Source organism: Triplophysa dalaica, chromosome 9, assembly GCF_015846415.1.
Source record: "Triplophysa dalaica isolate WHDGS20190420 chromosome 9, ASM1584641v1, whole genome shotgun sequence".
In the NCBI taxonomy this organism is placed as follows: domain Eukaryota; kingdom Metazoa; phylum Chordata; class Actinopteri; order Cypriniformes; family Nemacheilidae; genus Triplophysa; species Triplophysa dalaica.
This window is the reverse complement of record NC_079550.1, coordinates 23,210,895-23,227,226: the sequence shown is the minus strand read 5'-3', so window position 1 is coordinate 23,227,226 and position 16,332 is coordinate 23,210,895. Positions and strand designations below refer to the sequence as shown.

General features: G+C 38.5%; 1 protein-coding gene across 1 annotated transcript in view; it reads right to left on the bottom strand.

Annotated features, from left to right (window-relative positions):
- The window catches only part of lsamp (limbic system associated membrane protein), a 112,487-nt gene extending 97,669 nt beyond the window's left edge, over positions 1-14,818 (bottom strand). Inside the window, exon 1 of the mRNA XM_056757250.1 lies at positions 14,644-14,818. Coding sequence (XP_056613228.1) covers positions 14,644-14,716 — 73 coding nt within the window. The 5' untranslated portion in view covers positions 14,717-14,818. The remainder of the gene's footprint in view (positions 1-14,643) is intronic.
- Between the last annotated feature and the right edge of the window lie 1,514 nt (positions 14,819-16,332).

The following is a 16,332-nucleotide window of genomic DNA, read 5'->3' as shown; positions in this document are numbered from 1 at the left end:
CAAATAACTGAATCAAAGCACCGGATCACATCACTAATTTGCACCACTGGATCACATCTTTGGATCACAGCACTGCATCACATCAATGTATCAAAGCAACAGAAAAAAAAAGAATGATTGAATGAATGAATGTTTCTATATACTGTGTTAGATTATATGAGACCAGTCTTCTTTTTTTTGATTGCACTTATGCTTTTGTTGTTCTTATGCTGTCCCAATTGCTTCTATTGCCTACCCCACCTGTAAGTCGCTTTGGATAAAAGTGTCTGCTAAATAGGGATGGGTATCGTTAAGGTTTTAACGGTACTACTACTTTTATCGATACCACTTAACGATCCGGTACTTTAACGGTACTCTTATCGGTACTTTTTGTTGTGTTCATTTTATGAAAGACAAAACTAAAGCTGGAGCTTTTTTCACAATTTAAAACATTCTTATTCTTTACATTCGTTGACCTAACATATCTTAATGCAGGTAAAAGATGACTGATACCCGCCTATTATTCATAGAGAATTAAAATAAAATGCATGTGGTCCTAAATTTGTTTGTGTTTTTTGTTGTTTTTGTTTAATAATAATAAAGAAATGGTATTCCAATTATGTGTTGTGGCTGGAAATCTTCTCTTTTGTGATGATGTGTGTAGTGCAGCACATATTTCCTTCATTTGTGTGTTTGTGCATTTAGTACTTATGCTAAATAGGGACATAATATGTATAAACACACAAACACAAAAAAGTTTATGTATTTCATCGCTACAAATTATTTTTTTAGGTAAGCTCTGCTTTATAATTTCTTCAGCATAATTTATTATTATTCATCCATTTTAAATGCAGTACTGTGAAAGCATTTTTTATGTTTAAGATTTATTTAGGCTACTGCGGATTTATATGTAGGCTATTTTTTTATGTGATGTGTGTTTATTAAATTATTACATACTAATTTAAAGAAATCTTATGCAATGGTTATGTCTGTGTTATTTAGGAAGACTGCTAGGCTAGCATACGTACCTGAGGACGTGGATGATGAACTATTAGCTAGCAGGCAGTCGAAAACTTTGCATTTATCAGTCTGCACATAATGCACTTTAGAGATATGTTTAGCCAGATTACTTGTGTTTCCGCTCTTACAAGCAAAAGTCTTGTTGCACTTGTTGCAACGGGCATTATCTGCATCCACTCGAGTAAAATGTAACCAGACTTTAGAAAGTTTGGTTCTCTCCGCCATCGTCACTCTATTAAGCGCGAGCTCGCGTGTTGTGTGCGTGCGAGCTCTGTGTAGTGTTGGACAGACGGACATTTCGCGTGCGAGATTGCGAATAACTTAGCCCTACTAACCCTAACCCTACTGCTAAATGACTAAATGTAAATGTAAATGTAGATCACATACTGTAAGTAGATCACATAACTGAATCAAAGCACCGGATTACATCCGTGAATCACATCACTGAATTACAGCACGGCATTACAGTACCGGATCACATCAGTGAATCACAGCCTGGATAACATCACTGAATTACATGCTGGATCACATCAGTAAATCACACCAGCAGAATCACAGCAACGGATCACAACACTGTATCACAACACTGTATCACAGCACTGGATCAAATCAGTGAATCACAGAACTGGATCACAGCACCGGATCACATCACTGTATCACAGCACTGCATGCATCACAGCATCGGATCACATCAGCAGAATCACAGCACCGGATCACTTCACTGTATCACAGCACTGCATGCATCACAGCATCGGATCACATCAGCAGATTCACAGCACCAGTCACTTCACTGTATCACAGCACTGCATGCATCACAGCATCGGATCACATCAGCAGATTCACAGCACCAGTCACTTCACTGTATCACAGCTAGGACTACAACAACGAATCAATTAAATCGATAAAAATCGATTACTAAAATGTTGGCAACGAATTTCATAATCGATTCGTTGTGCCGCGCGGCACGGAGACGTTTGATTAATTTAAAATTATATATATATTTGAGCTCGGAGCGGAGTGAACACACTCGGTCTCTCTCGCGCACTAATGCTAGCAGAGTTCGGCGCCTCATAGACAGGGCGGAGCAAAAATAAAAAAACAAGCGAAGGTAGAGGAAAGATACATGGCCGAGGCAGAGACATCCGCGCAACCCAAGTCATCCAAGGTGCGGGAGCATTTCACACTTAATAAACAGGAAAAACTGTGTTAACTACAAAATATGCAAAAGCGACATGGCACGGGAGCACCACGGCAATGATCCAGCACCTGAAACTCAAACATGTTTGAGTCTGTGATGAGGAGGAAGGGAGTTCAACAGCAGGTTATGTCACTACAGAATCCTACTTTTGTTCCGTTTTGAAGTGAAGAACGTAATGTCCCTGGTGCTGGTGTTTACTCGTTATCCAGCTTGACAAGCATGACAAGTTAGCATTAGCTGGTTAATAACAGTAGTAAAGCAGGGCTGGTATAGTTACTTTGCACTTTGCATTGCAAGAATAAAGACACGTTTTTATTCACTAGCCTTTTTTGGACCATTCATTTATCAATCTGTTGTCATGTATAGCTACACTGCAAAACTTACTTAGTAATTTTGTCTAATTTCCAGTCCAAATATCTAAAAAATCGTAAATCAAGATTACTAGACAAGAAAATTAAGTGATGCTTAAAACTTCTGTTTGAAATTATATCTCATTAAGATTATTTTTCGTTCCCCATTGCCAGATATTTTTTCTTGTTTTAGGCAAACAATCACTTAATTTGAGGTGTTTTTTCAGAAAACAAGACATAATTTCTTATGCTAGTTCATGTGTCTAGTAAATGTTTCTTGATTTAAGATTTTTTTTAATATTTGGACTGACAACAGGACAAAACTACTAAGTTAGAAAAGCAATTTTTGCAGTGTATATTCTGTGCATTGTCCCATATAGGTTATTATTGACAAATATATTTGTGTGTGTTGTACTTTTTAATTTAATTTTAAAGTTCTTTTATAGCACTTGGTCATCTTAAGCTGTGTTTAAATGTGGTGTATAAATGAAGCTTGCACTTCCTACAATGATGTTAATAATTGAATGAATAAGCTTCAAGTGAACTTGAGAGAGTTTGTGTGTGTGTTTGTCAGTGTGAGAGTTTGTGAGTGTGTGCATCTGCAAAAGTGTGTGTGTTTGCGTTTGTGTGCATCTGCGAGTGTGTGCGTCTGCGAGTGTGTGCGTCTGCAGTCTAGTGTAGAGAACAAGTTCTTACATTCAAACAAATCCTGTTAAATTTTCTGATTTGTATTGTTCTTTATTTTTTATAAATTATTTATTGTTCTGGCAGCTCAGGTGGCACTTTTATTTTAAAAAAAGTCTATATATTTGGCATATGTAAAGCATACATGTGTATGTTTTTTGTGTTAGTCCATTTTTATTTTATTTTATTATTATTATAACACCTCAGGGATGTTCAAGGAGCAACATGTTTGTGCACTTTCTAAAGATTTTAGTTCTGTTTTTGAATAAAGGGTTGGAAATGAATGCTTTTCTTGGTTATTGTTTTTATCCGATTCATTGATTAATCGAAAAAAGAATCGACAGATTAATCGATTATTAAAGTAATCATTAGTTGCAGCCCTAATCACAGCGCTGCATGCATCACAGCATCGGATCATATCAGTGAATCACATCAGCAGAATCACAGCACCGGATCAAATCAGCAGAATCACAGTACCGGATCACATCACTGTATCACAGCACTGCATGCATCACAGCATCGGATCACATCAGTGAATCACATCAGCAGAATCACAGCACCAGATCACATCAGCAGAATCACAGTACCGGATCACATCACTGAACTACAGCACTGGATCATATCAGTGAATTACATCAGCAGAATCACAGCATCAGATCATATCAGCAGAATCACATCACTAAAATACAACACTAGACCAAAGCACTGTATCACAGCAGCAGTGAAGCCACGAGTTCCGACAGCTGAATGATTGAGGATTTTCATAGTAGTTAATCCATGTCATGTTGCTTTAGAGAATTAGCATATAAATGAGTTCTGTGCTTATCAAGGCTATTTGTGAACTCAACGGCACTGAGAGTCGATACTGTTCTTCTGCATTATTGTATCTGTGAGAAACATTGTTCATCTTACACTAGGGTTGGGAGGGTAGACGATGCCATCGTCCATCGCCGAAGGTTGACAGATATGATGATGTTGAGCTGGCATCTTGATTCCAATAATTGTTTTACTTTCGCCACGTGACTCTCAGTGCAGCCTGTTTTGAGTAATGAAGAGGTAGTCTGTGCAGCCGTGTTGTATTTAGAAGACTTGTGTCTGAGCAGCAGTGTTGTATAAAGAAGACGTGTGTCTGCGCAGCCTGTGTTGTATATGGAAAACGCGTGTCTGCGCAGCCCTATTGTATAAAGAAGATGCATGTCTGCGTAGCCCGTGTTATATAAAGAAGACGCGTGTCTGCACAGACCGTGTTGTATATAGAAGACGCGTGTCTGCACAGCCTTGTTGTATAAAGAAGCATATCTGCGCAGCTGTGTTGTATAAAGAAGACCAATGTCTGCACAGCTGCGTTGTATTTAGAAGAGTTGTGTCTGCGCAGCCCGTGTTGTATAAAGAAGATACGTGTCTCTGTGCAGCTCGTGTCTCACTTAACTCTTTCACCGCCATTGACGAGTTATCTCGCCATTTAAAAAAAACGGTTCCCAACCAAAGACGAGTTATTTCAGCAATCAGTGTTTGTACTATTGTACAGCAGGTGGCGCTGTTACACACCTTTGAGAAAAGTACAGAATCCCAGAACCAAGAACATATATGTTTAATCGGTTTTTAATGATTGTTCTGAGTGAAATCTGGGCGGAATCTTTGACAAAAAACGTTAATTATCTAAGCTGTTTAACCAAAGTGATGCATTTTTTAAGAAACCTACCCACATCTACGGAGTGATAAAAAAATGAACAAATGAAGATAGAAGAATACGGTTTCTTTTGTTTTAAAGCGGTTTACTGTGAACCATTAAAGTTTGGTGAAAATGTAAAAAAACGCTGGCGTACGCTGTCAATTTTTTTTAAAAGGCTGGCGGGGAATGAGTTAATAATGCCGCAGGGTGATATCATCGTCCATCGCAATGTTTCACTGTTTGGTATGCCAATCTTACACACTTGTACATGTATTAACCTAAAGCAGAAACTTACTTCACCTATGGCTACATTGACAAAAAGAATACAAATCACATTGAAGTCAGTTATCAGAGCAGACAACTTAGAAATCAAGTCAACATAATAACCAACCACACAACCAATTAACTAGACATCATGTGTTGAATAAGTTGAATGAAAGCAGAATAGACAGACCACTGGATTGAGAGGGTTTTCTGTATTACAGTTTGATATGAAATTCACAGATTTATAGGATTTATGACAAGCAGTAATACGATGATAAAGTCAGAATCAAGTACATGTGCCACAGGTCACTCTGTGTTTCTTTTTTTTTTAGTTGAGACAAACAGGAAGCAAGAGGGAAGAGAGAGGGAAGGTAGGATTCAAACTCTGGTCGTCAGAAGCGCAGATGCAACTTTTAAACAGTATGTGCAGAGCGTTGTCCATTCAGCCACAGGCTCTGTGTTTCTGCTTGAACAGATCACTGTTTGTCTGCATATGTCGTTATGTGTATGAACTCAAGACTTCTGAGACATCTCACTGGTGTTTGATTTAGTCAGACGCTTTAAAGCTCAACATGTGTCTGCAGCACAACACTGAGACTGAAAGTGTTTCGGCTTGTCGATGTGCTTCAATAGTCGTGTACAAATGCCCGACAACACATCAATTATTCACTAATGCTCACCGCAAATTAGATTTCAATTGGTTTACAAACCCGCTGAGATGTAGAAGGGCAGAGAGGGAGAGAGAAAGAGATAGAGAGAGATAGGACAGAGCCCGTACATGAAGCACAAACAGTGCAAATATTAATTTCACAAAGAAAAAAGCAGAGTCTAAAGCAGTGGTTTTCAAACCTGGGAACCAAGATGGATCCAGGGGGGACAGATTTTTTGGCATAATCTGAAATGTATCATAAATGATATCCAATCAAACATGATATAAATAAGACCAGCAACCCAGCATTGTGTAACAGAATTAGTTTTTGTTTCAATTAAAAGGCTAAGTTTAAGATGATAAGTGTATATATGTGATGGAGCAAAGCGATGCACTCTACACAAAGGGGGCCGTGTTTGAGAACCAGTGGTCTAAAGGATATGAAGGTTGGTTAGGATTCAGATTTAGGGAACCCTCTGACGAATCTCATGAGACGACTAAAGATGGATTGTTTAAACACTGAATAATGAACGGCTCTGTTGTATGTGTTCTCAATCTAAACAAAATGAGTGTTAAGTGTGTGAGAGGGGGTTGATGTAACACATCAATGATTTCTAAAGGTGCTTCATTGCCAACATTACTTTTTATTTCTGGACAGATATTTGAGGTTGAAGAAAATGGGTCTGTGTTTTTGTTGGTGTAGTCCTAAAGAGTTTAAACGGGTAATTCCATGATCAGTTGTCTAAAAAATAAACAAGCAAACGGGATCTAACAGGCCAAGACGAGAAAGACATTTGAAGACAAGAGGAGAACACTCGGAGATTAAACAGAAAGATGACAAAACCATTAGAATGCAGTGGTGTGAATGTTGCTTGTAGTTTGGTGTCTGAAGGTCATTGAGAAGCGCACTACAAGTCTATGAGAAGAACCACAGAACTCATGTTCTCCTTCAGACATGAATAGGCTGATATGTGTCAGTAATGAAAGATTCTCAACAACTTCTGTCATCATGCCTCTTTTACCTCATGTGTTTGTAAACCTGTATATGACTCTTTCTTCAGTGGAACACAAAAGAAGATATTTTGAGAAATGTTTCTGTGGTTCTGAGTCAATGGAGTTCAGTGTTGTTTTTCAAAACATCTTCATTTGTGTTCTGCAGAAGAAAGAAACTCATAGAGATTGAAGAAAATAATGTGAAGGAGCAAGTCTGTTTTGTTTGTTCAACTCTACTGTGAAACTGTAACGGGTAATAGCTCAGACAGACAGACAGAGAGACAAACAGAGAGACAGTCAGACATACAGACAGGAGAGACAGAAAGAGAGAGAGACTGAAAGGAGAAACAGGAGAGACAGACAGACAGACAGACAGACATGAGAGACAGATAGGAGAGACATACAGACAGACAGGAGAGACAGACAGACAGGAGAGATCTTACAGTAGAAGGGATTAGTAGCCAACCCCTTTGTGTTATAAGCCCCGCCCTGTATTAAGGCATTAAAATACTAATGAGAATATTTGACAATACATCCACACAGGCCTAACATCCCATAAGGACGAGACAACATCAGGATGATGAAAGACTCAGGACGAAGTAGATGAAGAGTCCTCGTGTGTGTCATACGCTCCCACTGCACTATATTTGAAATGGTTGCCATGACAACTGAAAGTCAACTCGCCGTCCTGTCCCGTCCCAATGATATCTTCATTTCAGGAGGTTTTAACCACACAAAGACCTTCATGGACATTCAAAGACCTAATGCTTTTGACTTGGTTTAACGTTCAGATTATTTCTGACACTCAACACTGATCACATGATGATGACACTGAGTTTACACATCAGTATTCAGATGAAACTTATTCTTAGACGGACGCTCTTTATATTTCTGTATTTCTATGATAATAATATTATGAAAGCTCAAGAGGGATGATGATGATGATGTTTTACAGAACTTCTCTCACAATGGCCTATGTCATCCATCGCTGTGCTCTTAGAGAGCATTCACACCAAACACGACTTGCTCCACTCTTTTCAGAATAGACGTGAATTCGCATCATAGGAGGGTCTTCTGCCAGGTGGCTCCAGTCTCGTATAAATATATATATATATGTATAGAGCTTAAATTGAGCAAAGAGCGTCATTCACAAGTTACCAGATTGTCCGACCTCCTCACTCAGTCTCTTCCAAGCATGATCTTTTTTATTCCTGTTTCTACAAAAGTAAGATGTGTCATACAGCTCCAGGTATCCACATACAGCAACAAATATTTTGTCCTCCATTTTGTTTCGGATTTCTGCCTCCGCTTACTACGACATAACTACGTCACTACTAGAGCAAGCTCCTGATTGGTTAACCCTCGAAATATTCAATGTGCGCTGCAGGATGTCCTATCGCGTCTTAGCATTGACTTAACATGTAAATCCCTCGCGCTTAATGCTTCATTCGCGTTTGGTGGAAACAAAACATAACCCTTTGTTCAAATCAGATTTTTGTGCATTACCGATTGGAATCTAATTGAAATGATTGATTGTCCACAATGTGTATTGTGGACAATCAATACTGCACTGTTAGAAAACTACAGACCGGTATCCCTACTTCCCTTCGCTGCTAAAACTCTAGAACGTATTGTATGTAACCAGCTCTCATCCTTCCTCACCCAGAACAACCTCCTGGACAGCAACCAGTCTGGGTTCAAGAGCGGTCATTCCACTGAGACTGCGCTGCTCTCTGTTATTGAAGCCCTGAGACTAGAAAGAGCTTCCTCTAACTCATCTGTTCTCATCCTACTGGATCTATCTGCCACCTTTGACACTGTTAACCATCACATTCTCTTGTCCACTCTCAAGGCAATGGGGGTCTCCGTAACGGTGCTACAATGGTTCAGGTCTTACCTCTCGGGTAGGTCATTTAGAGTATCTTGGAGGGGTGAGGTGTCTGAGTCCCAACATCTCGACACAGGTGTCCCTCAGGGCTCAGTGCTTGGTCTGTTGCTATTCTCTGTATACATGACATCCCTTGGCTCTGTCATTAGGAAACATGGCTTTTCCTATCTCTGCTATGCGGATGATACACAACTCTACCTGTCTTTTCGCCCAGATGATCCGACTGTTTCTGCACGCATCTCAGCCTGCCTAGCCGACATCTCGCTCTGGATGAACGGCCATCACCTACAGCTGAACCTTTCAAAAACAGAACTGCTTGTAATCCCGGCTGATACAAAGACTCATCACAACCTTTCCATTCAACTGGGCTCATCAACCATCACACCTTCCAGAAAGGCACGAAACCTGGGAGTGGTGATCGATGATCAGCTCAACTTCACGGATCAAGTTGCCAGCACCGCCCGGTCCTGTAGATTCATCCTCTACAATATCAGGAAAATTAGACCCTTCCTATCAGAGCATGCTACGCAAGTCCTAGTGCAGGCTCTAGTCCTGTACAGACTGGACTACTGCAATGCGCTTCTGGATGGACTTCCAGCTTGCACAACCAAACCTCTACAGATGATCCAGAATGCTGCAGCAAGAGTTATCTTTAACGAACCGAAGAGAGCACACGTCACTCCTCTACTCATTAAGCTACATTGGCTCCCTATAGTCGCTCGCATCAAATTCAAGACTCTGCTCCTGGCCTACAAGACCACCACTGGTTCGGCACCACCTTATCTTCACTCCCTAATACAGACATATGTACCCGCCAGATCCCTACGCTCTGCAAACGAACGGAGTCTTGTGGTGCCATCCCATAAAGGTAAAAAATCTCTCTCGCGCACCTTCTCCGGATCTGTTCCACCTATGTGGAATGATCTGCCCACTGCTACAAGATCTGCAGATTCTGTAGCCATCTTTAAGAAAAACCTGAAAACACAGCTCTTCCGCCAACATCTTACTGATCTGTTCCTACTCTATTTTCTTCTCTACTCTTTTCTTCTCTACCCATAAAAAAAAAAAAAGTATGAATGAATGATTCTGTATAATGTGTTAGGTTATATGAGACCAGTCTTCTTTTTGATGGCACTTATGCTTTTGTTGTACTTGTGCTGTCCCAATTGCTTCCATTACCTACCCCACTTGTAAGTCGCTTTGGATAAAACAGTCTGCTAAATGACTAAATGTAAATGTATTGCAACAGTTCATATTATAAATGTGATTAAATTAAATACTCATCGAAAATATGAAGTATGCAATACTACTCTATAGGTACTCAAGATTAATATGAGATTTGCAGAAAGTCAGTTTGTTACACCCGCTCTCACAATTCAAATAAGTGGAGAGAACGGTAATGAACGGTAAGGAACGGTTAGGAACGCCCTACTGCGCTTTAAGAAATGCACATCCTGAGACACCACATCTTTGAAAGTCTCGAAGAACTGCTACAGTCACTACAAAAGTAATTCCCTGGGCTCATAACGATTTACATCTTATAAAGTGATTTGATCAATCTTTCCAAGAAACAGAATGTTATTTACAATTTTACTATCAGCAGTCCACAACCACAGTGCACACGATAGGTTGTGTTCCAAAACACGTTTTCTGCCCTTTTAAAAACCTGCAGGAAGGTCTCAGATAAGGGAAAAACTATGTTGTTTTTAATACTGCATTCAATGTGTATGATTTAAAGAGGAATATTTACGAAAATGGCTGTTCATCTCCCTCCAGAAACTTCAAAAGATCTGACCTTCTAAGTGCCCACATGAACACGCTAGAATATCCATATCTATGATATAGTGTTCAGTTTCTTGCACAGACCACAATTGATTCTCTTTAAAAGACGCCATTTTAAAGTCACAGGGCAGGGATTACTTTTGTGCTGAATGGGTTAGCATGTTTGACTTCTATTCATTTAACTTAAATATCAACAATATAGCTTCGTAAATATCTAATTGAGAAAACAATGCCACCCACATCCTGGGAGTACTGGGGGACTTGGGTGAGCAAATTAACAGCAATTTCATTTTTGAAACTAAAGCATTAAGGAATATAAAATACAATTAAAAAGAAAATGTATCTTTCTTTAAATGTAATGAAAAGGTGTTAAAAGATAAATTAATAATAAACATTAATACGTCTTTTTCTTTACATAAAAAATTAGAAAATAACAGCCTCATGCAAAGTATTCTGGGAACCAGAAATCCACATTCTGTTTTTTTCCTAATTTTGGTTCCCAGAATGCTTTGCATGAGGCTGTTATTTTCAAATTTTTTATGTAAAGAAAAATCATCATAATTTATACTATTCCATTCCCTTCCATTCCATTTTCTACCGCTTATCAGAACTACCTCGGGTCACGGGGAGCCTGTGCCTATCTCAGGAGTCATCGGGCATCAAGGCAGGATACACCCTGGATGGAGTGCCAACCCATCGCAGGGCTATTTTATACTATATTATTTTATATTATATTATTATTTTTTCTGAAAGGATAACGACTTGTTAATGTTTAATGTTCATTTATCTTTGAACAAACTGTTGCCAGTTAATAACATAAATGTGAATCTACATTAAATTACTTGCAAACTGCTGTCAGTAATACTGTAATTTTTAGGACATTTCTCCTCACAACATAACAGCTTTATATCTGCAAAGACGTCTGAAGTGCTTACAGTTCAACGTGGTGTTTCACGTGGTGCGAGAACGTAACGTAAGACAAAAGCTACTCAAATCCGATCTGAGCGGTCAGACTGAATGGGATTTCCAAAAATTTCAGGATTTCAAACCCTGTTTGAATGTCGGATTCATGTGATTTTTTGCTGTTCACACTTGCTAAATATGATCGGATTTCAATCGGATCTGGCCAAAAATAGGATTGAAGTGACAGTCTGAAAGTAGCTTTATTGGTTGAGCTGTGAAGAACAGGACTGAACAAGAGGGACCCAAAGTTTCTGACGCTATTTGGTTACAAACCACAGATGATTGAAACACAATCAGCCTGGAAATGTCTATCAAGTGACTCCACAGTGTCCACTCGGGTTCATTCAATTCATTACTTATAAACGGATCGTCTCAATTTCAATTCAATTCTTGCATGACAAATATTCTACATTTGCATTGCTGGTGCAGAGTAGTGTCAGTTTCTCCATTTGTCTCTTGCTATTCTTCTCCTAAAAGGTGTTATTTTAAAACGCAACTTTGCCCAGTCTATAGAGTTTAGCAGACTGACATTACACAAAATGTTGTGTAACCGAATGTGACAAATACAAATCTGAAATCTCTATATGTTTCTCTCTCTCGGGATGTTTTTACCCATTATGTTAACAGTATCAACCAACTTCAAAGGATGACACCTTTCAAATTCCAGCCAATTGATCTAGAAGGGTTAGCTTAAAATATGATCAGCCAAATGAAGGCATGAAAATGAGACATGGGTTAAGATGAAAACTCCAGGAGTTCTGTCATTTCTACAGTTAGCATTAGAATGAACCACGAGTTATTCATTTACTCTTCTGTACGGTGGATTCAGCTGAGAGATTTCTGACTGATTTCAACATCTGGATTCAGCTTTCATTTCATTTCAACAACAGTAAAATTCTGAATCATATTTGGCGTGAAAGTACTGAAGTCAGCCGTTTACACAGAGTTTGACTCTGAACATCACAATGAGTCCTATGAGCTACTGAACAAAACCCACATTTTTTTTTTTGAACGAAGGGACGAAGGGCAAAATAATATAAATGATTATGATGTAAATGATCATAATCACTCCTACACTGTAGAAATATGTCAAATTTTTCAACATTTTCAGCTTTGTAATGATCAGTTTAATATAATTGAAGTTTAAATGAATTTTCTATACAGTGTAGCCTATTGTACACAACTATTACGGCTTCAGATTGTGATTTAAAAAAAAAAAACATTTTGTAATATCAGAATTCTGCATAGAAATACATCCACTGTACAATGAACAATTTCCAAGAATTAAGAAGGTTTGAAGCTCAGAGACATAATGAGGTAGCATGGGATCTCTAACCTCCGCTCCACCCCAAACCCCGGAACAGGAGCTGTACTGAAAGTCAATAGATGGAGCGGCGAGTGGAATCAGTAGAATTCATTCCGCCTCTGTTCTCCTCTGCAGCCATCAAAGCAAACGCTGCCTGACTGGAATGAATAATTGCTGCAGCTCTGCACGCCACACAAATCAATGACGGACTTTCAATATTGGGTTATATTTGATAAGACTTCACCGCAACAACCAACTGTTCTAATGGAGAATGACCAAGATCAGTTTGTGCTTTAGTTCTTTTCTCACATTCTTCACTATCTGCTGTGATGTCTTACCTGTGTAGTGTACTAGAGTGTCCCCTTGTACACTACACCATACGGGTTTATTAGAGGAGCAGGTTGAGTAAATGATGACAGAAGTTTCATTTGTAGGTGAACTACCCCTTTCATTTGTGTGTGGGTGAGTATAGAGAAGACGTCACTGCGTCAGCTGAGCTCTTCTTTTCTGTTGCATGGCTGTGAGGTTCAGGGAAACCCTGCATGACGGATCTCTCATGAACCTGCTGACCTGACTCACAGAGACCTCTAATGGCCCGTACAGCGCAGGCACGGACAGTCAATCATTGGTCACTGCTCCTGCATTAGTTCCTCTCAGAGCAGTGGTGTAGCACGTATAGGCGGTATGTGCTAACCGTATCCAAAGTGCTGTTTGTGTATAACGACTTCTGAAGATCTGTATTAGCTTATGTATACCCAACTCCAACCTGCTTTTGTGCTAGCTTTCCCTTTTTCTTTCGCAATTCTTTCATACAATTGGGGCATTTCTTAAAAAATTCACACTATTTTCTGAGAAGGCCGTCATCATCACTGTCAATATTTGTCCTCATGCAAACAACAAGAGGTTAGTTAATGTAAGGTTTGATGATAAACGTCCAACTTCACTGATTGGCCCATCACTTTCACTGTTGATCCCAGAGAATTATGTAAAGTCTGTAAGCTCTGAAAATGCTAAGCTATTCAAAACCAACGCATAAGTGAAGAATCGTGCATAAATATTAATAAATGGCACATTATAACAATGTAAGGTTACTAGAAAAAACAAACAAACATAACAAAGACTTTTTTGGGCCGTTTGGGTTGGATAGTAAAGTACACCACTCCATCAGCAAGGTCTTGTTATGACCATCCGTGTGTGTAACAGTAGTCTTCATTTGACATTTGTGTTCAAAATCCCACCCTAAATTCTGTGTTTTCTGACATAATTACAGTGAATCTAATGAGTGTGTCCTATCCTGACAGCCCAATCAATATTACTAATGGATGTAAGTGCTCTCATCAATAACATTAGAAGAAAAACAACAGCAGAGTTTTAGCTCAGGCATCTGCTTATGAATACACATCTAACCAAACAGCTCCTCATAATGAGATGTGTGATTGATAAGAGAAGCAAGATATGAGCTCAATCCTTCAGTCGAATAAAGCTTCAGAAGGTCCTACAAGGACACGGTCAACAGAACATCACTGTTATAAGTGTACTGATCACCTGTACTGATGTTGCTGCTGATGCTGAGCTTCTCTCTCTCTCTCTCTAGCCCTCTCTCTCACACACACACACACACACACACACACACGAATTCACAACAACCACTTCTGTCTGCAATAAATCTCAATTGTAACCATCAGTGCATGAAGGTCTAAATAAAGATGGACACTTCCTGGAACATCTGATCTTAACTAACCCATCAGTAAAAAAAAGCCTAATGTCGTGAAACATCACCGCATGACTGAATGAACTTATGAATGACAGCGACATGAAACAGCACGACTGCGCGAGCCGTTTTATATGAAAACCGAAACGGACACGCGCGTGACGATTGTGATGTTCATCTTTACCTTCAAAGCCGAGGAGCACTAAGAATCCCGGCAGAAAGATCGCGTGCATCCACAAGCAGCTCATGTCGTCCATCCGTCTCTAAGTATCTGCTTCTGCTCGTGTTCGGCTCGGTGATGATGACACCAGAGCTCGTGCTTGTGCTCGTGCTCGTGCTCGCTTCTGCTCGGTTCGGACGCGGATGCTGCAGCTAAACCTCTGATGCTCCTCTGATGATGTGCTGCCATCTAACGAAGAGCAAATCAAACTCGTTAAACATGAGACACACGTACATCCCTCTGTTTCCTGTTCCTGTCTAATATCCACATTATTCTGAACGCGGAAGTAAACGAAGTGACGTACATCCTTTTTTTTATGAATGCCAATAAACCAAATAACTCACAGAAACTATCGAGAACACTATTGATAGTTCCACTTCACAAAAATCATAATCAAACAAGGAAGAAAAAACAAAGTCAAACAACAAATAATAACAAATAAACAAAAAATAAAATAACAAAACACTTGAATGAAATAAGATAAAACATTGAGAGCAGTTTAGACTTTTTAATTATTGTTTGATGTTTCTAGGCCCATCAAGGAGAAAAAATATAGCCATTGAAATCAACCAAAAAAAGGACTGTAGAAGTTTTTGACATAAAACATTGCATTTGTGAATACGTTTTTTACTAAACAAAATTAAAAGATTAACAATATATTGAATACTAGAGATATTATATTTTATATTATTATATTTCAATTCTGACATTTGTTTTCCTGAGAGATAGGTACACAAATCATTCCAAAGAGCTTTATCATAAAAAACATTCACAAAAAAAGATGAATAATTGTTTCTTCCATATTACAGAATGTTTTTTGTTTCAGTATTTTGCACGTATTTATTGAGTATGCTATTACAGGGATAACATCTATGTAATATTTTAAATGTGATTTTCTTTATCTTGTTTGATAATATATTTTTGTGTGGAAGAGACCAGGCAACATTCCAATTAATATATTGAACAATGACATCCATTAAAAAGACGAAGCACACTTTCTATTAATAAGATTGAGAGCAAAACGGTTATTGAATTCGTCCTTAAAATCAAAATCCCTTCTGATGAAATAGAGTCATTGTATTAAGACACAGAATTATAGGTTTGCTTGCCTTCAGAATAATTTTGATACCACTGGGAATTCCTTTAACAAAAATCCAATATCAATTTTCTAAATTTCTAAAAAGGACTAAAGTCGACCATTATCATCCATCAACTGATTTACAAAAAATGTTCTATTCATATAACATCTCTCAAAAAAAGTATGATTCATTCCACATAAAGCACCTTTGAGGTGAAAATCTTCATAGATGAGTGACCAGGATAATAAACCTGTTTAAACCAGTAAACACAGAGTTTTGCTAATTTAATGAGTAATTTACCAAGTGAGAAGGGACACTGTAACAAATATTAAATAACTGAAATTTTCTTAAAAATAAACTTAACCCTTTCCTTATTGAGTCCTTTTTAATTAGATTCAACTTTATTGTCATTACACATATACAAGTACAGTGTAACGAAATGTAGTTTAGGTCTAACCAGAAGTGCAATTAGTAAGTGCAGATATACAGTGTTAATAAATACAGAATACAATATTAGGAAAATAATTTACGATGGGCATGTACTATGAAAATATGACAATCGGTATGTACTATG